Source organism: Hyperoodon ampullatus, assembly GCF_949752795.1.
Source record: "Hyperoodon ampullatus genome assembly, chromosome: 15".
Classification (NCBI taxonomy): domain Eukaryota; kingdom Metazoa; phylum Chordata; class Mammalia; order Artiodactyla; family Ziphiidae; genus Hyperoodon; species Hyperoodon ampullatus.
The window spans coordinates 47,177,172-47,203,170 of NC_136928.1; the positions used below are offsets into that span (position 1 = coordinate 47,177,172).

At 37.5% G+C, this 25,999-nt stretch overlaps 1 protein-coding gene across 33 annotated transcripts in view; it reads left to right on the forward strand.

Moving 5' to 3' along the window:
- Positions 1–25,999, forward strand: part of NRXN1 (neurexin 1) — a gene marked incomplete at both ends in the record, with an annotated part of 1,144,386 nt that overhangs the window by 512,251 nt on the left and 606,136 nt on the right. For all 33 annotated transcript variants that reach the window (XM_079720554.1, XM_079720542.1, XM_079720558.1 and 30 more), the window contains 3 exons: positions 2,696–3,134; positions 16,349–16,732; positions 23,839–24,042. In XM_079720554.1, the coding sequence (XP_079576680.1) occupies positions 2,696–3,134; positions 16,349–16,732; positions 23,839–24,042 (1,027 nt within the window). The remainder of the gene's footprint in view (positions 1–2,695; positions 3,135–16,348; positions 16,733–23,838; positions 24,043–25,999) is intronic.

Sequence of the window (25,999 nt, forward strand, 5' to 3'; positions counted from 1 at the left end):
AAGGTGATAGGTCAACTCGCCATTTGTACGTAAGTTTCCACACTTTCCTAGAGAAATTAGCTAAAAATTATAGCTAGGTTATGAGATGGGTCCACAATACTGCATTCTGTTATATTTTAACTATATTTGTAAATATTGTTATTAATAATAGTCTATAATCTGGGAACTAGGTTAAAAAAAAGTGAAGAAAGAATGTTATTCAACTCTCAGCAAGTATTTATTGAGTGTCTGCTCTGTGCCAGGTACTGATCTTGTTGTAAGGTTTTTGCCTGCATAAAGCATAAATTCTAGTGGAGATTCATACTCCCTTTTTGGGGTGAGGGGGTGGTGCATGGCTCACCCTAAGGATTGTGATCTAGGGAATCCTTACGTTTCTTCTCCATCTCCCTGAACCTCACTGAATCAACAGGGAACCCAATTCACTCATGAGATTATAAATCTCTCACTGAAATTCTCACCTACAATTGCCCTAGCCCTACATGTTTTCAACTTTTTGTTAGCTGATGTGGGACTCATGAGGCAATATATCCTGCCTTATATCTACTTGCTCATGTCAGAAACATCCAATTCCATTGCTGTGGTTCTATTTCATGGTGATGTGTTAGCATTGATCAGCATTACCATCTGCATCATTTGGGTCAGAAAATACTCATTCCTGATTAATATCTATGTCAAAGGAATAGCCATACATTAAAATATAAATCACCAGGAAAAAATGAAAACAAATATACAGGTTTAGGTAGCTCGAAAATCATGGTGAGAGGTTATAAAACTTGGAAAATCATCCATGAAAAGCATTTTATCCACTACTGAAGGTTCCCAAAGAAAGGCAATCCTAAATCAACTTTCCCAAGGCTTAATAGCTCTTTCTCTTTTCTAGGAAGTATGTTTAAGAATTAATCTAATTCCTTTTTGTTATTGCTTGAGTTCATTTTCCCTTCTTTTGTTGTCAGTAGATGCTTGTTAAACCTTTATACATATTTGTTCAAAGAATAAGGGATATGGTATTCTTTATAATAATCCTTCTTCAAGATAAAGGTAAACTGAAACACCAGGACTAGCATTGAAAAGTTGTGATTTATTTAGTTGGCACAAATCATGTAAAAAAACACCAATTATATGAGTGTGCTTAATTTCTAAACATTTTCTCATAATGGATTAATTTAGAACTAATATATCTGTGTCTCCTAGATGATAATAAAGAGATGATGATATTTATTATCATGCAGTTTGATGTAGTTGATGTTTATTAAAATCTTACAATGTGCTTGGCATTGGATTGTTTGCCATGTAGATTTTCTCACATGCATTTTCTTCTGTAATCATTATAACCATCCTGTAAAGTATTATGTCTCTATAAACAAAGCTTAGAGATCATATACTTATGTAATGCTAGAGCTGGAATTTGAGCTCAGGGAGTCTGATACCAGAGCTTGCACTCTTAATCACTCTAAAAAATAAAGTATCCATTAACAAATCCTATCAGGAAATTAATCAGCCACACTATTGGCTCGATTGATCATGGGTGTGGAAGAAATAACAGCTGTCTTGACCTGGTTAACTTGATAGCACTAATCAGACACAGGCTTATTTTTTCTGTTTTGCAAGTATATTTTTATACATGGATAAATGAATTTAGAAACTGACAGTGTTGGCTGCTGTGAAATTTTGAGTGCCTTCATAAAAGAATTTAGATAGTTATCTGGACATAGATAACTAATTTATCCTTAAGTCTGTATGACATATCTTTTGGAAATGTTTTTATCCATGGTATGGATTTTGTAGAGAAAGGGTATGAATCTCTATGTTGAAATAACTACAGATTTATTAAGGTGATGTGATAGCAGATGCATGATATTGTGAGCCCTGCCAGTGGATTTGTCCAAAGTGCTATTTGCAGTCCCCCAAAAGCCCTAGGACTATAAACAAGCAGTGAGAACTACCCAGCCACTTTAGACAAAGTGCCTTTGGAAGTGAGGGTACAGGACAAACTTTGTTCCACATTTGTATACATTAAAAGTGAAATGGAACATTAGTAATATAGATTGAATGGATTTAGGATAAACACCAAGGTCCAGAGTTAGCTAACATGATTCAAACAGTTACTAATGCAGGGCAGGGCAAGAGAGAGCTTCTGTATCTTAGTCATATTTTATGATTTTTCTGAGAAAATTCAGGATTTTTTTACCTCAACTTGTGATTATTTTACAAAGTTAATATGCACCATAGATATATAGACCATAGAAGAGATCCTGTTTTTTAGGTTACTGGTATACAAAAGTATCTAATTTCAAATATTTTAGTGATGGCAAAACTGAAAAACCTCAGTACTTATATTTAATAAACAAAGCATAATAGCCAACTAACAAAAGCAAATGGTTCTATACATGCTTGGAATAATGAAAGTTTTGTGCAGATTTATTCAAGCTATTTGAGTTAACTACAGGTACTTTGTGTGTGAGTGTGTGTGTGTGTGTGTGTGTGTACACATTATTTGAATGAAATTATATTAGAATAGTTATGTTCAATAAATTGATACCTGGATTTTATTTGGCTAAAAAAGCTGTCTTATACATCAAAAGGCACTAAACATTGTATGTCTTTTCATAATCTACTTGGAAATTACGTGAACTGATGACAAGTTCGAAACATTAAAATATGGGCCCAGTTTCTCACTGCTATCCTCTGCCTACAGGTTGTGTATAAAAATAATGATGTAAGGCTGGAATTATCTCGACTTGCCAAGCAAGGAGACCCGAAGATGAAGATTCATGGAGTGGTGGCCTTTAAATGTGAGAATGTTGCAACTTTGGACCCAATCACCTTTGAAACCCCAGAATCTTTTGTCTCTTTGCCTAAATGGAATGCAAAGAAAACAGGCTCCATATCATTTGATTTCCGCACAACAGAGCCAAATGGCCTCATCTTATTTAGTCATGGCAAACCACGGCACCAAAAAGATGCCAAGCACCCACAGATGATAAAGGTTGACTTCTTTGCTATTGAGATGCTGGATGGCCACCTCTACCTCCTCCTAGACATGGGGTCAGGTACAATCAAAATCAAAGCCCTACAGAAGAAGGTGAATGATGGAGAATGGTATCATGTGGACTTCCAAAGAGACGGACGGTCAGGTAATTTATCATTTTTTATGCTGTTTATCTGCTGGAACACCACTCCTAAGGAATTAAAACCAAGACATATTAAAGAGTTCTTGCATTTCTGTCTTTAGGGTAAAGGAAATTGTTATTATTTCTGTTTCACATCATAAAAGAATCAGAAGGAGCTAATTAATCATCATAGTAGGGCATCAAACCCCAAATGCTCAAATGGCTTCTAGAATAGCTTCTTAAATGAACATTAAATGGATAATCAAGTGCCAAATCTTGCAAGAAATTTTATCTTGAATTTGCAAATGACAAAATTCAGTGTTCTTGTGTTCCCAGTTATCTCTTGTATCATTGGGTGTTTGGAGGTGCTTGAAGTGGCAAATATAAAATATGAAAAAAATTTTAATGATTCATATATAAAATCCTTAGTTTAATACAGTACACTTTTTTATCCAAGGTGGGTCTATGGTATCAAAAACACTTTAATCAATACAGTAGGATTTCAAGGATGCAGGCAAAGCTCCGCTGCCTTCCAAATAGCTTCCCTTTCTGAAGAAAGAGGTTTGGAATTCCACCAACAGGAATTCATTTCTCTGGCTTCCTTTTCCTGCACGTTTTTTTTCTGGAGTCGTGCACGTGAGGTGGGGAAGGAGAGGATGTTTGTAGTGAAGGCCTGAAGAAATAACGTTTACTTATTCTGAAATGTGGAATAGATTAGGGGGCTTAGGGAGTTGAGCAGCATTACGTCTGCGGGGGCAAGAGTCATCCAGGCAAAGGAAGTAGCATTTGTGGAAACCCAGAGAGCGAGAGAGGGAGAGAGAGAGAGAAGCCATTTGTTTCAGGTCTATAATTATATATTATGTCTTTTACTTTCTTCACTCTGTGCTTTCATGCTGATTGTCCTTCACAGCAGCCAACACTGTCAGCTATCAAGTGCTTCTCAAATCATGCTGATTTGTCCTAACTTACAAATCAAGTTATCTTCTTATAATTGAAGACGGCTGAATATAAACCTGGCCGCTCTCCTCCCCTCTCTCCCCCCACTCCCTTATTTGCTTTTGTACTATACCATTCACTCTGGATTTTCCACTAAATACCAGGGTAAGCTTGGCCTAGGCATTTTTTTTTTTTTTTTTTTTTTTGCGTTACGCAGGCCTCTCACTGTTGTGGCCTCTCCCGTTGCGGAGCACAGGCTTCGGACGCGCAGGCTCAGCGGCCATGGCTCACGGGCCTAGCCGCTCCGCGGCATGTGGGATCCTCCTGGACCTGGGCACGAACCCACGTCCCCTGCATCGGCAGGCGGACTCTCAACCACTGTGCCACCAGGGAAGCCCTAGGCATTTTTTAATGGGCCTGGATTTCTTTCTTTGTAAAGCATGTTGGGAAGGACCCAGTATTCAGTGGATCCTAGACCCAGTGACGGGATCAACAGCGATGGGGACTAGCATACTATATTTTTGCAAAACTTTCTGGGGGACTCGACGATCAATCAAATTTGGGAACCACAGATCAGATGACACCTTGTACTTCTTTCAGATCCAAGAATCTGTAATTACCATCCTAGTTTAGAAGGGCCATGCTGAAGCCCTGGGGTGAGCTCTCCTCCTCGCACTCCTTTCACAGATTGCTGTGTCACTTGTTTATTTCTGGCTTCTCTGCAGCAGAGCAGTTTCCTATTTTACAATTATTCATGCCTTCTTTTCCTGTTTATTGATCAAGAAGGTCGTGTTTGCCTTCCTAAAGAGATCTTTTTTGCCCACTAAAATAGAGATGAAATGCATGAAAATTGGGAGGGAGCTAGGGGTGAGGGTGTAGAGTTGAAGGACAGGCAGAACCTATTACTCTGACCCCCAAGATATCTTGGAGATTCTGTTTCTGACTCATCCCTCTCTGGAAACTTGGTCTCCCTACATTCTTTCATTTCCCTAAAGATGTTCAAAAGGAAGATTAGTTACTGTTCTGTGCAATGTGTGCTATGTTGTCATTTTTCTCCAGTATCTTAGATAACTGAGAGTAGACAATAAAAGATTTTTTTTTTTTGTCTGTTGTACTATACTGATTCCATTAGGAATTGGATTCCTCTTTGTTTTTCTCATTTAAGCTGAGAAGAGTTCATTGATAGGAATACAGAAATATGGCAATAGAGGGCCTCCCTTTGGCTTCCCCCAGCCTGTTTCTGCCAGAGTTAGCAGTTAATTTGCTACTTAAGAACCTTCAGACAGAAGACTTAAAAGGAGGATGGGAACATGGACTAATCTTGTGTTTTGAAATATTAACTTATGGATGTTATCACTTGACTTGAAATACATCTAGAATAAAATTTTGAAAATGACTTTTAAGAATATATATAATTTTAGTCAGACTTTATAGCAATTTAATTAAGTGGATAACTTTTGGAAGTTCAGAGGGGCAAAAAATATTACACTTAAGATCAATGAGCTATTTTCTAACTATATGAAGAAATACATGGTTAATGTCAAAATTTTAGTAGATGCAAAATGATATAAAAAGGAAAATAAAACCATTAATTATCCATTTGATAATGATGATTTATACCTGGATATTTCTTGCCAGTCTTAAGTAGTGGTGCAATTAATTAGTTTCCTAAGTTCCTTGGATGACCTATTACAATAAGGATCAGATAAATACCTTAATCCTCAAGCCGAGGAAAATCTACTTTTGCTGTTTGAGCTCTTTAATTCATCCAAATAACCAAAAGTTTATTAACTGCCCTGTTTATACCCTCATTGGAAAAGGGCAGAGCAGAAAATATCAACTTTAATTTACAAAGTTCAATGCTGGATGGGAAGAAGAAAGAGATGCCTTAAAAAGGTGTTATTTGCAGTAAGAAAGAAGATAAACAAAATGTGGGATTTTTGTCAGAATCCAATAGAAAGATTTAGTATGCTTCGTTGTGTTTTGATGGTAAAGTACGTTTATTCGATTACGATTTCAGATTAGTGAATTGGAACAAACAGTATAAAAAACAATGCTCATTCACTAAACCAAGTTCTGCCTTTACTAAATTGAAAAAAAAAAAGAGAGCTCCTTATGTTGGCCTAGCTCAAGGGAGCTTAATGTAATTTTAATAACTGCAGCTGTTAATATTTTATATATAGTATTTTAATTAAGTTCTGTGTTTGCACACTGCATTGGTTTGGTATAAAGTAGCTTTTTAAAGATTGAGTGAATAGCTATACTAGCTTTTATTTTACTTAAAGGATATTTCTGAGTTAGACTTGGTGAAATGCTAAGATTTATAGCTCAGTTAAAACTAAGAAACATAGAATTTCAAGAAATAGTTTCATCCATTTTTCACATCAGTTATATTCAGAGGCTATATGAACATTACTCTTACAATAATGTGGGAAACAATATTTATATGACAAGAGGGCAATGTGGGCTGATTTCTGACTCATGGACAATGAAGGTCATTATCTATTGATTTGCCTGGGATCCTCCTTAGCTGAATATTTAAAAACATTTAATGAGCCATGTTATCTCCATTATTAAAGTAGAGGGAGCCCAGACGTAGGAGTTATTCCTTCTCTTATTGACCATACTAAAGTAAATAGGACTAAAAGCCATGGTCATTAATTTGATGCTAATAAATTTTGGCTGTCTTATCAGAGACAGTGTTAAAACTGTATTCGGTAGACAGACTTAATTTTTGATATTCCCCAGTTTATAAGGGGAACCCATGTATGACAGGGACTATATTCTTTATGTTTATATCCTGGTGTTTTCTTAGGCAATAACAGTTGCTCAATACATATTTGGTGTGAGAAAAAATAAAGAATAAAAACATGTGAATGGCTCAGTGCCAACCCACCCCAATATTCTAAAAATAGTAACACCATCACTACTCTTGAAGAGTAATAGCACTCTTTTAGTTGTAAATACAGCTTTTTAAAGAATTACATTACTTCCTGAAAGCAGTTTAAACAATATAGGATAATAGGTGCTGTCCTTCTTTTATGAATACAGTTCCATCCTCCAAGCCCAGACGTCCAAAAAAAAATGCGGTGAGGAAGTTAAACAATTGTTGAGAACTGTGATAAACCTCATACAAAAATGACAACCTTTTATGAGAACAGGACTGCTATTCCTGCTTGTTCCTGAGCTCCCTGTATCATTTAGCAAACATGTAGGTAGAAGGAACATTAATCCTGAGGAAAAGCATTCACTTCTTTCTGAGGGCTGGGATATGCAGCCACAGTAAGCATGCTACTGATGAGGAAGATAGTCACTCAGGATGTCCATCTTTCTGGTTACTTGCCCTTCTGTCCTTTGTTCACTAAAAGGTGGGTACCTGAGCCCTTTGTTTGATAAGAAATATTGTCTTCATCTGAATGCTTTTCCAGAACTTCATTTTCAGCACAATTAATTGTATTGGGTTATATGTCCCTTCTTCCATTCTGTGACTTGGGGAAAGAAAGAAGCACTTTCCCAAACTTTGACTAATACTGTTTGGTCTCAGTCTTTCCGTACAGTGTAGTTTCTTCCGTGGCTGGCTTAGTCTATGACTGGTGCCGTGGGAGGCTAAGTGGACTAAGCCACAAGTGGCATTTTCAGATCCTGCACTAAATTGGCAAAGGAGGAACCATACCAAGTGCCAGCCTGATTTTGTGGATCAGAGTGTATGGTTTGAGTGCCACAAAAAGTGGATATGCTCCACAGATAGTATAGCTACTTAACAGAGCCAAACCCCTAAGTTGCTGAGTTAATAAATATGATTGATGGGGCTCATTACTCTGCAAACTTTGCAGGACGTACAGCTGAACATTTTCTTACCAACCCCTCCTCCCTTTCCAGGGTTCCCCTTTGCCTCTCTTTTGCTCCCAAACTCAACACAAGACAGCTTCCCAGGTATTTAACTAAAGCATGAATTGTGCTAAAATTAGGAGGAGATTAATGACTGTTTTCTTGGGGCATGGATATTGTTTAAATTTGTGTTAAGCTGTTTGGCTGAGCCAAGGGTATCCTCTCAAGCATTTTTACAGCAAACTACCCGTCATTTTTTTTTTTTTTTTTTTTTTTTTTGCAAACCATCATTACACATTGAAGTCAAAGAGAAAACTCATTATTCTTGTCAAATTCTACTTGTGTACAGCAGGGTATAGCAGATTGTATCAGCAGTTATTCATGGGTAAGCCCACATTTAACAGCTAAGAAGCCATTGAGATTTGAATTGAAGTCATAGAGTTCCAGTTTAAGAACTAGAAATTACAGAGGGAAAAGCAAAAGGCTCTCTCCCGAGTACATAATTAGAGGTTTATAGTAATCACTGTTTGATGTGAACAGCACTTTCTAGCTATCTATTACCAGCACTGATTTCTGTGTATACCATTCATGAATCTCCACTCTTACGCATTTCTACTTGAACGACCATTAGACGATTTCTCCATTTAGGCCTTGATTTGAATTTGCCCTCTGATTATAAACATTCCTCCCATGCTTCTACCTAGTAGCCTGTTGCAGACATTTGAAATACCATTAAGTAAATGTATAATGCTTTATTTTGTACCCATGTCCATAAACCATTACTCATCCACGGTAAGACTAAAATACCTTATCAATAATTTATCAATTATTTGACTATGCTGATGACTAGATGGAGTCAATTTTGCATAAAGTTATTTTACATTTTATTAAATTGATCCTTATATTTATTTATTTATTCTGAATGTGTTTTAAAAAAAGATAGTCATCTGTTGCCTTCCCCTCCCGTTTAAAACATTTTCAGTTTTACATATTTTCCTCTAGTTTTTTAACATGTAAATATATTTTATATAGTCGCAATTGAAGTACAAACTTACTTTTTCAGACTATTTGGTTAATATGATATCATAAACTCTTTTTTACTCAAAAGTACCCAAGTAACAAAAATTATTCTCTGTGAGTTGTGAGAAGAGCATCTAAGAATCAGAGCAGAGCCTTGCAGAGGCACCTTAACCAGGCTTGCAGGGTTGTAGGACTCAAATGTATTAACATATACAGCGTCTGTAGAAAAGAAAGTCACAGAGACAAACATTAGCAGTACCCATCTAAGCACTGCCCAAGGGACTTGACTACTTCACCCCCGCTATAGAGATAGAGACAGGTCATCTTAATTGAGCTGGGGGCGGGGGTGTCAGAACATCCTAGGCTAATATTATTAAAGCTCCCATCATAAATGAATAAATACACATTTGGATTATAAATTGACCTCCCTAAAGAAACATTCTATATCCTGTGACAGTTAATTTCTCATGCAGAATTAATAACTTGGCCTTCTTATTTTATACATTGGTCTTATGGGCTTGGTAAATATCAGTCAAACTCTGAGATGTGGAACCTCTCTCTCTAAGTTCACTAAATCTCCTTTCCAGGCCCACCCGGCCAAGGGGCAGACCCTGGACTCGGGTGTCAGGTGCATCCTCAAGAAATAGGCATTTAACTGACCACACCAGCCACAGTGGCCGGTACTGTGGAGTGCGGCGTGGAAATCTGGGAAATTTCTGCAAAATAGTAGTTTAACTGCTGCAAAACGCATCACTTGATTGATATTTACAACTTCCCAGCATTGTCTATGATCATTTTTAAAACTCATAGGTATACATGTATTGCTGTGAGTATGTGTGTTTGTACGTGTGCCAGTGCTTAATTCATGGTGTGTCTATAACGTATAAATATGTGCTGTTGGTGAAAATGTTCAGGCAGTTCAAAAAGTACACAACTGAAAAGTTTGCCACACACTCCCCTAACCAATTCACTCCCACCTCCGTAGGTAAAATAATTTGGTGTTGAAAAATTCCCAGATATTTTCCTATGCACCAGCATATCTGTAAATATAATTACACGTATAAAATAAATGTAGAGCTTCTTTTTTACGTAAACAAGATCACTCTTCACCAATTATTGGGTGACTTAAAGAAATACTGAGAACTTTTTCTATGCCATTCTTTGTAGTGACGTCAGATATCCCTAGTTTGAATATATCGGTATTAACTTAATCATTCCTCTATTGATGGACATTTAACTTTTTACTTTTGAAAAAATTTCACTGTTTTAAGCTAATTTATATTGAAAGTCTTCATATTATATCTTTATGCATATTGGTCAGAATTTCTGTAGGATAGATTCTGGGAATTGGAATTGCTGGATTAATTGCATTTTTAATTTTAAAGATAATGACAGGTTTTTTTACTAACAGACTGTTTCAGTCTACACTCTTATCTGCAGTATATGAGTTGCCCTTTTCTCCTCTCGGCCTTTATTAAATAATATCAAACTTTATTTATTTATTATTATTTTTTTTTTTTATTAGTTTCTGCTTTATAACAAAGTGAATCAGTCATACATATACATCTGTTCCCACATCCCTTCCCTCTTGCGTCTCCCTTCCTCCCACCCTCCCTATCCCACCCCTCCAGGCGGTCACAAAGCACCGAGCTGATCTAAAATTTTGCTCCAAGATCTATTTTGTCATATATCTGTTTAATTTCTGAAATTCCCAGCTCACAGTAATCCAAGTAAGCAAGAAACACATAGTAATAAGCAGAAAACAGAATATTAAGATTGTTTTTTGTTTTGTTTTCGAGCAAAGTTTATTCAGTTCATGTTATAAACCTAGTACATGAAATTGTTTTTAAAAAGACTGAGAAAACTAAAAAGAAAGAAAGAGTAAAGAAAAAGGAAGAGTAAGGAAGGAAGAAAAATATCCATTCATAATCTCACTACTCCAAAACTCCCATTATTAATATTTTGTCTTTTTTTTTACTATCTATTTATGGGACTTATATATTTTGCATTTTGCATCATACCCTGCAATCAGTGCTTCATTCTGCTTTTATCACTTATATTATGCCTTTTTACTGAGTTTGGATTTGTTAATAGAATACTAAATTTGACAAGTAAATTTATAAGTTTGTGGAATCTGATTCTCTGTTGCAATGAGAGGTGAAGCTGAATTGTAGATAGATAAAATTTATATTTAACTAAAATTATTTTAAGCAGTAATTTCAAAAATTTTTACTCACTGAAGAACTTAGTGACCATCCAGTCAAGTCTTTTATTTTGCATAAAAGCCACATTGAGGCCTAATGAATCTGTTATCTGGCTAAGCTCCTCAGCTAGTTAGTTGCAAAGCTAGAACATGAAAATTGGTTTCCTTTGACCAGGCAAAATCATTTCCTATTACAGCACACTATTTTCTACCCCCTCATTTCCCAATCACTTAAACTTTTGCAGTAATTTAAAACTTGAAACCAAATTAACTTATTTTAAATCTCACCTTTTGCTTCACGTTTCTTTTCACTCCATAAACGAATCTTCTGGGAATGGAATAGCCAAGAAAAGCTGGATGAGAAAAAGGGTAGAGGCTAACAATTTATATAAATACCACATCAAATCATGAAGCTGATTTCTATTTTTATAACTAAGAACTGTTTTCAATAGTTTTCCCCCTTTTATGTATACTTTTACATAAAATGTGAATTTATATTATTTACGCTTATGAATATTCTTAAATAAATATTACCTTATCTATTTATCACTTTTGTTTTATCTTTTGCACATGCCATGAAAACAACTAGGTTTAAATGTTAAGTTAATGTGATTTCTACATTAAGATGATAAAAGTCCTATGTACACAAATAAATTTGTTTTTAGCTGAAATTTCATTTCTTTAAAAGCAAAATAGCACAGCAGGGTGCTTCGGGTTCTTCAATACTGAAGCATGAAACACTGATCCAAATAAGTTCCTAAATGTGACTACCATCTACAAGTTATAATAGCTCAGATATAACAATGTTTTACATAAAATATTTGTTTAATTTGCTAGAAACTTCATGTATAATTATAGTGGAAGAAGGTAAAATGTGTGAAATAATCAAGCTGTTCCAAAGAGAACACATCAATATTTGCAGTTCCTGGAAAAAAGATAGAGGGATAAACCAATAATATACTCAGATTTTTGTTTTCTCTTAAATATTTATTTACATGTAGTCATACCCCAAACTTTGGAAAATGCTTATTTTCTATTGATATATACAGCTGTGGCAACTACTCGTCTTTTTTTTTTTTTTGGTACGCGGGCCTCTCACTGTTGTGGCCTCTCCCGTTGCGGAGCACAGGCTCCGGACACGTAGGCTCAGCGGCCATGGCTCACGGGCCCAGCCGCTCCGCGGCATGTGGGATCCTCCCGGACCGGGGCACAAACCCGTGTCCCCTGCATCGGCAGGCGGACTCTCAACCACTGCGCCACCAGGGAAGCCCCCAACTACTCGTCTTTAATGATCAATGAATAAGGTTTAAATAGTCATTTCATGTTTTCTTGGTAACCACTGCCTTTATAACTCGATTATAATGAAACAGGCACTTGAGAACTTTAATATTGAAATTTCAGTGTCCTATGTAAGTGTTAAATTGATTTAAATGAATTCAGTGATTTATGATGAGTCCTTTGCTTAGGTGAAAATGTCCTTTGATTTCATGTCAAGAATAAAATCATTAAGGAATTAAGGATTCAAATCCCTTACCAGAAATATTAGTATTTCAGGATATTGGCACATGTGTAGGCTAAAATATCAATCTCTATTTGAGTTTGACTAAGTAATAAAATATAATTATTATTTCAAATAAATTTTTACTCTTTGAATCTTCAAAATATAAAAATAATCATTTCTGTTCCCACTCAAGTTCTGACCTTTCCCTTTTTTGCCATCCCTTTTGTAAAGATTTCCTAACATATAAGTGAATTGGCAAAGCGTCTAGAGCATACGTGTAGCTGATTTTTGGTCATGGTTGTTCCATTCTATTATGTTTGTTTGCAGAATATTACAGTGAATAATATCTAATACATACGTTTGCTCGTTGAGACTCCGTACCTTGAATCTGGGGCTAAATTAATGAGCTAATTCCTCTTGAAGTTGAAGTTAGGATTATATTTCTTTTGCTTCCTCTCCCACCTTTCATGGCTTCTTCTTCCCATGAGAACTTTAAAACTGTCTCTCAAAGGGATGAAAAGGAGCTATGAGAAAAACAACCTTATCCTTTATGATAGTACCCTCTCAGTGTTTTTTGAACTATAGGTTACAGCCTGTTAGTTGGTTCTGAAATCAGTTTGGTGGGTCATGTCTAACATTTGTATTAATAAACTTATCTAATAAGAAAACATTATCGGAGTGCCTCAGAGGTAGTAGAGGTAAATACTTTCCTGTTAAACGGTTATTTCAGAGTGTGTGTGTATGTGTGTGTGTGTGTGTATGTGTATGTGTGTGCATGTGTGTGTGTATGTATGTGTGTGTGCACTGGGCTACATGTAAATCACATGAAACCTGTGGATTAACTTCAGGTGTTGTGATCAGAAAGCTCTAATCTAATCACAAAGTTATAGTGAATATCTTACCCTGGCCACAACGAGCACATTCATAGAGACATATCTGAACTTAGATACTTCGTTCAGAGCAGGCACTAACGCACCATAAATAAAAATTACAAGACCTAGTCACCCCATTCTGTCAGACAAACTCTTAATAGATGAGTATCTGAAACACTTGGCAGCAGATTTGCCCCGAGAGTATAGGCACACTGAATATGGAAACTCCAGAGTGTACCGAGCTCTGCAAACTATGCAGAGGACACAGAGAGTGGAGTGTTATGCAAGCCACCGGATTCCCTCATCTCAGGAATCCTCCAAGTATCCTTAGTGTCAGAATTATAACACCACAAATAAGGACAAGACAGTTTTTCCAAGTGTTTTCCCCTCCCTGAGCTAAATCAAGCTTATTCCGTGAATAAAAAGGCCTATGGGAAAAATTGCCTATTTTAAAAATATATCCCCACTCTTGTAAACTTTGTCATTGTTCACTTGCTCTGTGTCTCCTAGCTGTTGTCTCTGAATATGACGTATTTGTTTCTAGGAAGTCTTCTTGAACTAATTGGAAAACAGGAGCTGGCATCTCTCTCTCTTTTATCTTAAAAACCTAAAAGTCACTGTGTTCATTGCATACAACACTTTGCTTTCCACATTTTTTTTTAAATGTCCACCTTACCCTTTGTCATTAATACTTAACTCTTTCTCATCATTTTCTAACTTACATTAGCTGCTGCAGAGGTTAGGGATCATCTCAACTCACTTCTTAGGGCATTTTGAACAGTTAAAAATGCGTGTAATGAAATTCTATTTAGAAAAGTGTCACCATTCTCTCTCAAAATTATATATTTAATTTCCCCTAAATGATTTTTAAAATATTTTTCTAAGTGGGATTTTCCGGTTCCTGTATGTTCCTAAATGAATTTTCTTCTAGACACTTGCACAAATGTGAACAGTAAAAACGAACACTTTGTCATTTTCCCCTTTTGCTGCCTCCTTCCAAAATCCCTATTATACCCCCCCTCTTTGGAAGGCCAAAATAGCAATGCCTTTGAGTGTTTCTCCCCTAGGAGCTTTTTCCATTTCTTTCTGTGGAAGTCTAGAGAGACAAATGTCTTCTTAATGACTTGGCTGGCGCACAGTCTCCATCAGCGGCTTCCATGCCCTTCTCCCTCACAAAGACAGATCCCATTACACTGCCCATATCGAGGAGCACCCCTCTGCTGGGATTTGGGAGTCTCCTGGGAACAATGCAGGGCCTGGCAACCCTGTGTGCTTAGATGCAACTTTCACATTCACCACAGGCCATAGTTCCATTTGGAGTGGGCCTTCGCTAGTTGGCGAAAGAACTGAAATGCATCTTCCTACCCACCCTCTACACACACTGCCCTTTCCCTTCCCTTTCTGTCTCTACCTCTGTACCCCATCTTCTGTCTTCAGGCCTCTCCCATTTTGTCTGCACTCTAAATCCCTGAGGCTTCTAATCCACTTTCTCTTGTTAGACTCTAGGTCCCTAGTCTGCTTTATGGTCTAGACCTGAGAAAGAAATCTGGGATAATCTGGAAATGGGTCAATGTGGTGTCCTTTTTGGGTATCATATTTGCATTTTTACAAAGATCTTTCTGAAGATAGAATATTAGTGGAATTTTGAGTAATCTGGTGGTACAGGATGAAAGTTTTGATCAGGAAAATACCTGCTGTCTTTCTTTTTTTCTTCTTTTAATGGATTCCATAAATATCTAATTTTTTCTGTGATCCTCAGATAATCCCATGTGAATGTCTACCTCTTCATCCTATGCTTAAGGCTAGGATTTCCGTGTGTTTATAAACTAATAGAGTTATTTTCCCCTCACATTGGAGTGAGGAAGAAAAAACAACTTGTCAATTTAGATAAGTAACTAGTTTGTTTTTTTTTTTAAAAAGTAAACACCCAATTTGACTTGGTTCTTGTGATGAATCATGATACACAGCATTTATGTAGTGCTTACTACAAACCAGACACTTTACCTGTATTATTTCATTTAACACTCATATGAGGTAGGTCATATTACTATGCCCATATTATGAATGCGTAAACTGAGACCATAGAGGCTAAGCAATAGATTCATACAGCTGAGTGTGATGAAGGCAGGTTTTGACATAGATAATCTGTCAATGTATTGTGTAAAATAAAAACAATGAAGTCAGTTAAGGATGGGGGAACAACACAACCTTTCATTGGTTTGCAGATGCATACCTGCTTTGAAAATGAACACTAACCAAAGAGAGTCTGACTTTATTCCAGAGAGTGATGTAGAATGCCAATTTCTCCTTCTTTCTTTCTCTTTCCCTCTCCCTCTCCTTCTCCCTCCTGCCTCCCACCCCTCCCTCCCCTCCCACCCTCCCCTCCCACCCTCCCCTCCCTCCCCTCCCACCCTCCCCTCCCACCCTCCCCTCCCTCCCCTCCCCTCCCACCCCTCCCACCCTTCCTTTCTTTCCATCTTGGCTGAACTGTTAGAGAGTGGTAAGAATGCCCTTTTCTCTTCCCTCCTTCCCTCCCTCCCTCCCTCCCTCCTTTCCCTCCTTCCTTCCTTCCTTCCTTCCTTCCTTTTTACCCTGAACTCTTAGAGGCTGACAAACATTCTTTCTTGTCTGTACACTTTGGTTTTCATTCCCAAAGTGAAATAGAACCATTTAAATGACAGTTTGCCTTATTCTTAAAGTTATTTCATTCCACATATTTCTGTTCATTTCCCCAGGAAGTACACCAGGAATAGAAAGAAAAATAAGAAATGTCTGCCCTCAAGGAGTTCACCCTCAGGCAGATGGAGGAGAGAAAGTGTGATATTCAGAACAGGTTGCACGCTGTAAAGACCTGTGTGCTCTCTTGTCTTTGCAACAGGTACCATTTCTGTCAACACTCTGCGCACGCCCTACACTGCTCCTGGCGAGAGTGAGATTCTGGACCTGGATGACGAGTTGTACCTGGGGGGCTTGCCAGAAAATAAGGCCGGCCTCGTCTTCCCCACCGAGGTGTGGACTGCGCTGCTCAACTATGGCTATGTGGGCTGCATAAGAGATTTGTTCATTGACGGCCAGAGCAAAGATATCCGGCAAATGGCTGAAGTTCAAAGTACTGCTGGAGTGAAGCCCTCCTGCTCCAGGGAAACAGCAAAACCGTGCCTTAGCAACCCTTGCAAAAACAGCGGCATGTGCAGGGATGGGTGGAACAGATATGTCTGCGATTGTTCCGGAACAGGCTATCTTGGCAGGTCCTGCGAGAGAGGTAGGGTTCCAAAATCCAAGCTGCTGACTCCCCTGAGCTGAAAAGCGTATTCAGCGTGGACCTCAAACTTTAAATGACCATTGAAACATAACATATGCTCTGCGGTAGTAAACTCTCTGCAGGCTGTGCAGCCACACCTGATGTGTGTTACTGATGAGTCCTTAATGATTTTCAAAGGGCGTGATTCTGGGAAGACACAGCTTTTTAAGTATATTGCAGGGATAAATAAATAGTTGAGTCTTTTGGATCCTCTAGGGTATGGGCCTAAGATGTATCAAAGACAATCACTGTCTCTTTTGCCCAGTTTTTAATTTCAAGACACTAGAAAGTAAAAAAAGGAATGAATTAGACATCCTTTTGGCATCTAGTGCTAATATCTATGTCAAAAATAGCATTCGAAGCAAGCTAAGCTGTGAGTTGCAGCTTCCCTGACACTATTGCCTGAGCCTGTCATTTCACTTTAGTTGACCTTCTCAAGTTTGAAATTTGAAGAGTAAGGTGATTTTAAACCATCTAAGTTATACCAGCGTTTTCAGAAGTGCACCCTAATTTCAAAGGCACAGAGGTTCCTTTACCAATTTGATATTAAGGCTTAGCGTGTCTGTGGAAGCTCTGAACGGGTGCCTCTTTTTCCTTCTCTTGCAGGAGGCAAAGCTACATTTTTTTTTTCTTCTCCCATTAGAAGGAGAATAGGGTTAAAGGAAGAGTAAAGTGTGATAGCTGTCACCGCTCATTTGCAGACCAGACAAAAGGAAGAAATAGCAGAACAAATATGTCTAAGTATGTTCTTTCATTGACCCAAGAGTTTCAGATAAATGCTTTAGTCACTATACCCATTGTCACTCATTTTCAACAATGGAACAAAAAATCAATATGAAAAAATATTGATGAGTTGTTGCATGTCCTCTCATGCTCCAAATAACATTGCTCTCTTAGACATTTAGCCTAAAAGTACCTGCCATTTATTTATTTTATTTATTTTATTTTATTTTTTAAAGAAGATGTTGGGGGTAGGAGTTTATTAATTTTATTTTTATTTATTTTTGCTGTGTTGGGTCTTCGTTTCTGTGCAAGGGCTTTCTCTAGTTGTGGCAAGCAGGGGCCACTCTTCATTGCGGTGCGCGGGCCTCTCACTGTTGAGGCCTCTTGTTGCGGAGCACAGGCTCCAGACGCGCAGGCTCAGTAGTTGTGGCTCACGGGCCTAGTTGCTCCACGGCATATGGGATCCTCCCAGACCAGGGCTCGAACCCGTGTCCCCAGCATTAGCAGGCAGATTCTCAACCACTGCGCCACCAGGGAAGCCCTGCCATTTATTTTTTAAGCCATACACATTTAGTCTTTTTGCCCCTGCATTCCTGAAATAGTTTAATTTACTTAAGCTAACACTTACTAGAGAAGTATTTCTTTTCCAGAATCCAAAGTTGAAATGTAATTTTGATTCTTTATCTTAATAAGGAGGTTCATCAGCTTAATCAATATAAAAATCAATAAAAATAACCTAATAATCTAATAATGATCTTAAATTACCTACCAAAATACTATCACTGTTCTGGGTTGTACAATGAGATAGGTGCATAGATAGATAAATATTTTAATCGTCTAGATTCATTCATTCTCCTAGTACTTAATTGAAATTCCTGTGAATAGTCATTAGAGGTTAATTATTTCTGCATAGTTTTGTTTGTAAGGTATATATTCTCGGCACATTTTCCGTTCTAATTTCAGTTTATTTGTTTGTATAGTATAGTTTTTAGAAATTTCCCAAAGGAGGCAACAACAACAAAGTGACAAAGCTTGTGAGATATATTACAGTTAGATATAACGTGAGATTAGCAGACCTGTGTGATTTAAGTGTTTTTTCTCTTTTTTTTTTTTTTTTTTTTTTTTTTTCCGTTACGCGGGCCTCTCACTGCTGTGGCCTCTCCCGTTGCGGAGCACAGGCTCCGGACACGCAGGCCCAGCGGCCATGGCTCACGGGCCCAGCCACCCTGCGGCATGTGGGATCTTCCTGGACCAGGGCATGAACCCGTGTCCCCTGCATCGGCAGGGTGTTTTCATTTTAATCACTCAGAGAGCTGTCACTTATTCTGATGCCTCCTGCTTAAGTGAAGCTAGAAAAGGGTATAACTGAACTGTCACACAAATTACAAAGGCCTTCAGTTAAATATGCATGGTGTACCACCCTGTGGCAATATTCCGCTACTACATATGGCAGAAATAAGAATGGAAATTGTAGAGCTTCCTAAACCGGAATGAGGGAGAGAAACTATTTATATATTGCAGTAATTAGAAGGAGGGGTGGCAAGCATATGCAGCTTTGCAAATGAGAATTTAATAGCAAACTTCATCACTGGGATTCAACATACATTTTTATCTGACAGGTGGCTGGAAATTTCTGCAGATTTCTTTGAGTACAGGTTGGTTGTGTACTGAAGAGAGGAAATAGTCATTTTTGTGAGGTTTTTGTTTCTGGACTACCCAGTGTACTGTGAGAAGTCTTTGCTTTTCAGAATTAATTTTCTTGCTCACATTGTGTCATCTCCCAAGAACAAGGGTTATGTGGGATGCTTGTCATGCTCAATACCACAAAATCTGGCTTCTGTCCAGTTCCCAGCTCTGCCCTAGTTCAGTCAACACAAGATCATGTCCAACCCTCAGGGTTTCCAATTCAAAAGAGAGAGCTTTGACTGTGGTTCTTCTTCACATATACTCTGATCACATAAGGCTGTTGATCACATAAAAGTTGACTGACAACTCTTGAAATTAAAAAAAAAAGAAAAAGGCATTTATAAAGTTTCTATTTTCCTATTATTGAGCAATAAATGTTAATTTATAAAGAAGCATGTTCAAGTCCTTGGACATTGCAGCATGGGGAACAATGTTGCAATCACATAGAAAATCTTCATTCTTCATTAAGTAAGCAGAAGAGTTTATTAAAAAGATCAGAGTGGGGCTTCCCTGGTGGCGCAGTGGTTGAGAGTCCGCCTGCCGATGCAGGGGACACGGGTTCGTGCCCCGGTACGGAAAGATCCCACGTGCCACGGAGCGGCTGAGCCCGTGAGCCATGGCCGCTGAGCCTGCGCATCCGGAGCCTGTGCTCCGCAACGGGAGAGGCCACAACAGTGAGAGGCCCGCGTACCGCAAAAAAAAAAAAGATCAGAGTGTATGCTGACTTAGGCAAATAAGAAAATAGTATTTTTTTATGTGCACTGATCCCATAAAGAAGAGTAGTATAGAAATCGTCCAATTGAATATAAATTGAATTCAGCACCTTCCCTCCTTCTTTATTTTTTAAAACTGAAAATTTGTGGAGACTTGGTCATATAGAAATCCTTCTTGGTTGTATGTATATGGTATCATTGGAGGTCTACTTTATACTTGTTTGTTAAAACTCCAACAGATGGAGGGACAGATGTCAGAGCAATATAATTTGGCTCCCTGTCTGATTTTCATCGCTGACCACAATATGTGACTGCCTTTCGGCAAAACTGAGCACAGGTGTACATTTTAAACCACAAGAAGGAATAGCACAGAAAAGCAAATTTATCAAACTTAACGACAAGGGGGAAGGAGTTGGAGGGGACGAAGTTGAAACTTCTTCTCTCCTGCTGGGAAGTACTGTATTAGCCTTTTAAAGAGCTCTTTTGTGTTCTAAGCGATGTTTACTAATGTTTAAAGGATGCTGCCAAATAGCATAACCTTCAAATGTCAGAATGTTGTTTACCATTTATTTGGCAACTCTAGACTACAACCTTTGCATTTTCCGTTTCTTGTCTAATTAAACATTAACTCAGAGGCACTCGAGTTTTATTACTTTACTGTTATTTCATTCCTGCAGCTTTTCAGAGAATGTTAAAGGCCAATGATACTGATTTTTTTTTTTTACTTTAGATTGTATTTCATACAATATTTATGATCCATTGTCAGTCATCTATATTTCTAAAAGGATGTTCCCTCTACTTAATTTTCAATCAAATTAAGCTACATTTCATAGAAGAATATGAGATCATTTAAAAAATAATTGTTGAATAATAGAGACTAGATTTACAGATTAAATAAATAAGAGAAAACTAAAAATATTTTCGCCCTTTTCTCTGTATAATACCAAAGTAACTGAACAATTGATAATGGCTTGTAAGTTTTTATTCAAATATTTGTTGCTTTATAGATATGGACAATAATTGGCTATAAATTAGGAAGAGAAATGGTAGAGATCAAATTTCTTTAAGATTATACTAGAAGCATTTTTTTTATAGTATTCACTACAACTTTACAATCATGTTTTAATTATTTTTTGAGCAACTCCTACTAGATTTTCTTTAGGGAAACCTTATTGGAAAAATATGATGTAGATATGTGATATGAGGTAGAACCAACATATTTTAAGGGGATCATATTTTATTTTCTCAGTACTTAGGTCAATGCTTAGCCATGAGACCCCTGTTTTGGTAAACAGACTCCTCTCCTAGTCTGTCTTTTGTGGCACAATTATGGCTTTCAACGTAGACTTTAAGGGATATTTTGTTCATCTATATTACCAAAATTAGATTCACTTATAATAGAATAAATAATCTCATTAGTGAGTATTTATGTATGTATGATATTCAAATTGAAATATGCTCTTTCATATATCCTCAGTATCAAGTGCAATTGTCAATTCAGATAATTTTATCGAGGCTCTACTGTTTGCCTGGCACTTTTTTGTGCACTCAGCTGATGATAGAGCAATGAATAGCAGAGCTCAGCTTCTGCTGTAATGACTGTCACATACTAAAAGGCAAAGACAGATTATACTATACAAACAAATCAGAAATGGTAATTTAAAAAAAGAAATGGTAAGCAGATATAGAATAACGGGAGGGGGAATTAGAAGCAGGATTTGAAGCAGGCGTCTCTGGAGTAACATTTGACCAGAGACCTGAATGCTGAAGGAACAAGCCATATAAAGATCTAGGGGTGAGACCTTTTAAGACAGAAGGTTCTGCAAGTGCAGATACTTGAATGAGAGATGAAATCAGTGTGGCTGGAGTATACTAAACAAGGGAGGACGTGCTAAAAGCTGAGGCCAGAGAGATGGGCTGGGGCTGAATCACACACAACCTTATAGGTTAATGAAAGGAATACAGATTTTATTCTAACTGCAGTGGTGGGAATCTATTGGCGAGGGGTGGGGAGGTGAAGGATGGAGGTGTGGGGGGTGGGTGTGCACAGTTGAAGCAATGAAGTGCTATTGAATCTGATCGACTTCTTTAAAAGTTTAGCCTGGCTGCTGTGTATAGGGAGAAAGAGTAGAAGTAGGGAGACCATTGAGGGAGCTATCATAGTGGTCTAGGTGAGACATGAGAGCAGAGTCTAAGGTACTATAGCGGCAAGAACGAGTTGATTCAGGAAATGGATTGGAATCAGAGGCTGCAAGACTTGCAGATTTGCAAATAGATTGGATGTGGCAGAGAGGGTAAGAGAGAACGCAGAAAGGTTAAGGTCTGAATAATGGTGTTAAGCCATTTACTGAGATGGAGAACACTGGGGCAGGAACATGTTGAATTTGTTCATTTTTGGTGTGTGTATCTTATTCAGATTGGAGATGTCAAATAGGCAATGGCTGATGGATGTTTGATGGGGCTCAGGAGAGAAGTCAGGACTGTGAATAAGTATTAGGGGGAGTGAGCGTGTGAGTTGACCAAGATCCCTTAAGAGGTAGAGAGAAAAGAGAAGGGCCCTAAGGAGGGAGTTCTGGAACCCTCAGCACTTATCTGTTCTGGATGTGCATTCAGTCCCACGAAGATAACTAATGATTAAAGTCTGTTAAAAGCAATACTTGATTTTCCTGACTTTTTGGAAGATAATCTTTCAAAACCACAACTCCAGAATATAGTCTTCATAATAAGCATGGTTTCATCAGTAAAGTTAATTGTTGTAAATAGGCAAGATAATGAGAATTTCCTAGTTTATTTTAATTTCAGGTAGGTTTTCTTGTATTAAATGCTATTCTGAGTTATCAGAACCCATGAGAAAGCAAAATGACTCATACTTGTTTTGCAGGGTTCCACAACCGTATGGTGTTTAACATTAAGGGGTGCTATTTCTTAAAACAGTCAGTTTGAGATCAACAGTTTTGCTATTCGCTTCTCTGTGTGTTTAATGCAGCATTAATCAACTTCCCCATTAAAGCAATCCATTTTCCTTTAGTAGCACACACCCACACAAGCTTGTCAGTCCCACCCCCATCCTTACTCAATGTTACCCAGGTACATAGTTATTGACTTTTTGGTGATAGCTTAATTTTTTCGGAACACCATGGTGGTGCTTACAGATAATGCTTTAAGTTACCCCTTATCTGCAAATGAACTTACAAATGAAGTTACAGTTTGTGTCTTTGTAAAAAAGAATTACCTTGTTAACCATAGTGACTCAGAAGAAGCATTACCTGTTGTTTGGTAATATCAATTTTTCTTCTGTTTTTGAACATCACCTCTGGAAAAGTGTTGGCCTGAATCCTATATTTAAGTCATATTTTTTTATGTTTCTTTTTTTGATTGTATTAGGGCAGAAATTATGAAAAAGATGATAATAACTTTTCTTAGAATCATGGGCTTTTTGGGTAAGCAAAGGCCTTAGAGATACTCTAGTAGCACCCTCTCATTTTGCAGGTGAAGGATGCAGAGCCAAGTTTAATTTCACGGAGCTGATCAGTGGCCTGACCATATATAAACATGTATATACTGTTGCTAGTGCTTCAAGCCAGGCTCACTCTATGGCTATACGAAAAAAATATGATGTCTGCTCTTGAGAAGGGATATGCATACATGAACATGGATAATCTGACATGATGAATGCTATAGGTAGAAAGTGCTCTGGGTACAGAAAGGGAAGTGCAGCCACCTCTGCTTCTGGACTTTAGCAGATACTTCACAGAGGAAATTCTCTTTCCTGTGACTTCTCTTTCTAGTTAAAAAAAAAAAAAAAATTGCTCATTTCGGAAGAAGATGAGCTGAGTTTGTGTCTTGTGTTTTATATGGAAACCTTTAATAGGTCATGCTTTTCCTTTTCAAAGTATAAATGCACTAAACTGACCAAGAGCTTGTATATTCATTTCCCATCTATAGAAGCAACGGTTCTGAGCTATGATGGGAGTATGTTTATGAAAATCCAGCTCCCGCTGGTGATGCACACGGAGGCTGAGGATGTATCCTTACGGTTTCGGTCCCAACGCGCATATGGCATTCTCATGGCAACCACCTCCAGAGACTCAGCAGACACCCTCCGCCTGGAGCTGGACGCAGGACGTGTGAAACTGACGGTCAATCTAGGTAACAACTCGCCTTCCCCCATTGAACTAACACTTTTCACTTTTTATTCAGTTTTGCCTGCAAACATTTATCAAGTAGCCTGTTTGCCATGGAAAGTTAAAACATTTAATGGTCTCATCTCCATTATTTAAATTCATTTAGGTTTTGGGGACATCTTTTTATTGTTTCTATTTCGTTAACATAATTTACTGTTTTGTGATTCCTACCACTGAGGGTTCTTCAAAGGGAAGCCATATGTATTAATGAGGTTAATTGAAAGTATAAATGTTCAGGCTTAATGATGCCTCAAACTGAATTTCCTATTTTTATATTGACTGACAATCTGATTGGTTATAGGTGAAATCCTTTTAGATAAAACAAAAATACACCAACTTTTACTTGGATAACATATGCTATAAAATGTCAAATTTCTACTTAGTGATCTAGATCAACAGTTGCTCTTACTCTACTCCTTGGGCTTCTCCTTTGAATAACTACCTTTGTGGTAGTCCATCATTTCTGTTTGGAAATACTGTGTGGTGATATTTTGCTATCAAACAGCAATACACAACCCTTCAATGCCCAAAGTCTGCGGCCCTCAGCAAACAGCCATGAGAACACTAAAGACACAGACTCTTCTGCAGAAGAATAATGCTTTCCTGCTTAATTGTAGCATTCAGAAAGAGTCACTACAGTAAAACCTCACCAAACTGGATGAAATCTGGGGGAAGACCAGGCTGAATTAAGAAAAAGTCTAAATTGTAAGAAAAAAAAATTGTAAGCAGTTTTGTTTTCAGTTACATTCAAAAGCACAAATTAATAGCTGGAAAAATCTTAAGGAAAGGTCTTACTAGGCTGATGATAATGGGTGGTTAAGAATTATCCATAATTAGAACATTATTTCATGTTAGTTGTGCCATCATTGTATAGTAAATTACTTGAAATCAGTTTTCTTCCCAAACTTGGCCTTTCATAATTTGTTTAGTTTTTCTCAGGTGATCTCCGCTCATATTGAATGAAGAATTACAAATATTCTGCCCAATACATTTCAATATTATCATTAACTCCAAATAATAGGAGTACAAATTAATGAGGTTTTACTGTATTTCCTGGAAGTGCTGAGTACACACAATAATGAATAAACAGAGAGAAAAATTCAAGACTACATAGATTTACAAAAAGAGTAGTAAAATGTGATGAGGTAAGGCATTTGTGAAAACCCCACATACATTTTCAAATTATGTTGGGCAGAATAGTAGCTCATAAAATATAAAATTACTTCATTGGTAGTTTATTGCATACAATTGCATCAATTAATATTAGTTAAATTAAGTTCAATAATAAGACTTTTTTTTAAGATTACTAAAGAATCCATAGTACTCTTTTACAGTTCTGTTAGAGTTCCCTCTAGTGACAATGATAGGTTACTACAAGTCAATCAAAATTGCCTAATTGCAGTAAAGGGGCTGTTAGCCCTGGGAGGGGGACACGCTCGCTCATGGGAATTTTCCAACAGCAAAGCATTCTGTGGAAAGAGTTGTGTAGGTGCTGATCCTTGGCTGTTTGCAACCACTTTTCTGATGCGGTTGACGACACATGACAAACTCAGCTATATGGAAACAGAATCTAGGTTTGTATTTTTCATGTTCCCCAAAGGCATTAAATACTACAAACAAAACCAACAAATATTTATCTATATATAAAATAAACATAAAACATGCCACATGATCCTTTAAAGATAACCCTTATAATCACAGTCTGTGTTATCCAGATTAGACATTCTGTTCTTAGGGAATCTGATTTTATATAAGAAGAAAGTATAGGAAAAGGAAAGTCAATAGCAGTAGTTACCATGACACTTACTACGCAGGGATAACATTGTTAGCTCCTAACAAAGGGATAGGTGTATGTGCTCCGAAGAATGACACTACTTCTCAGCCACTAGAGTTTCTAAAGGGAACAGATGTTTCTTTCTTCC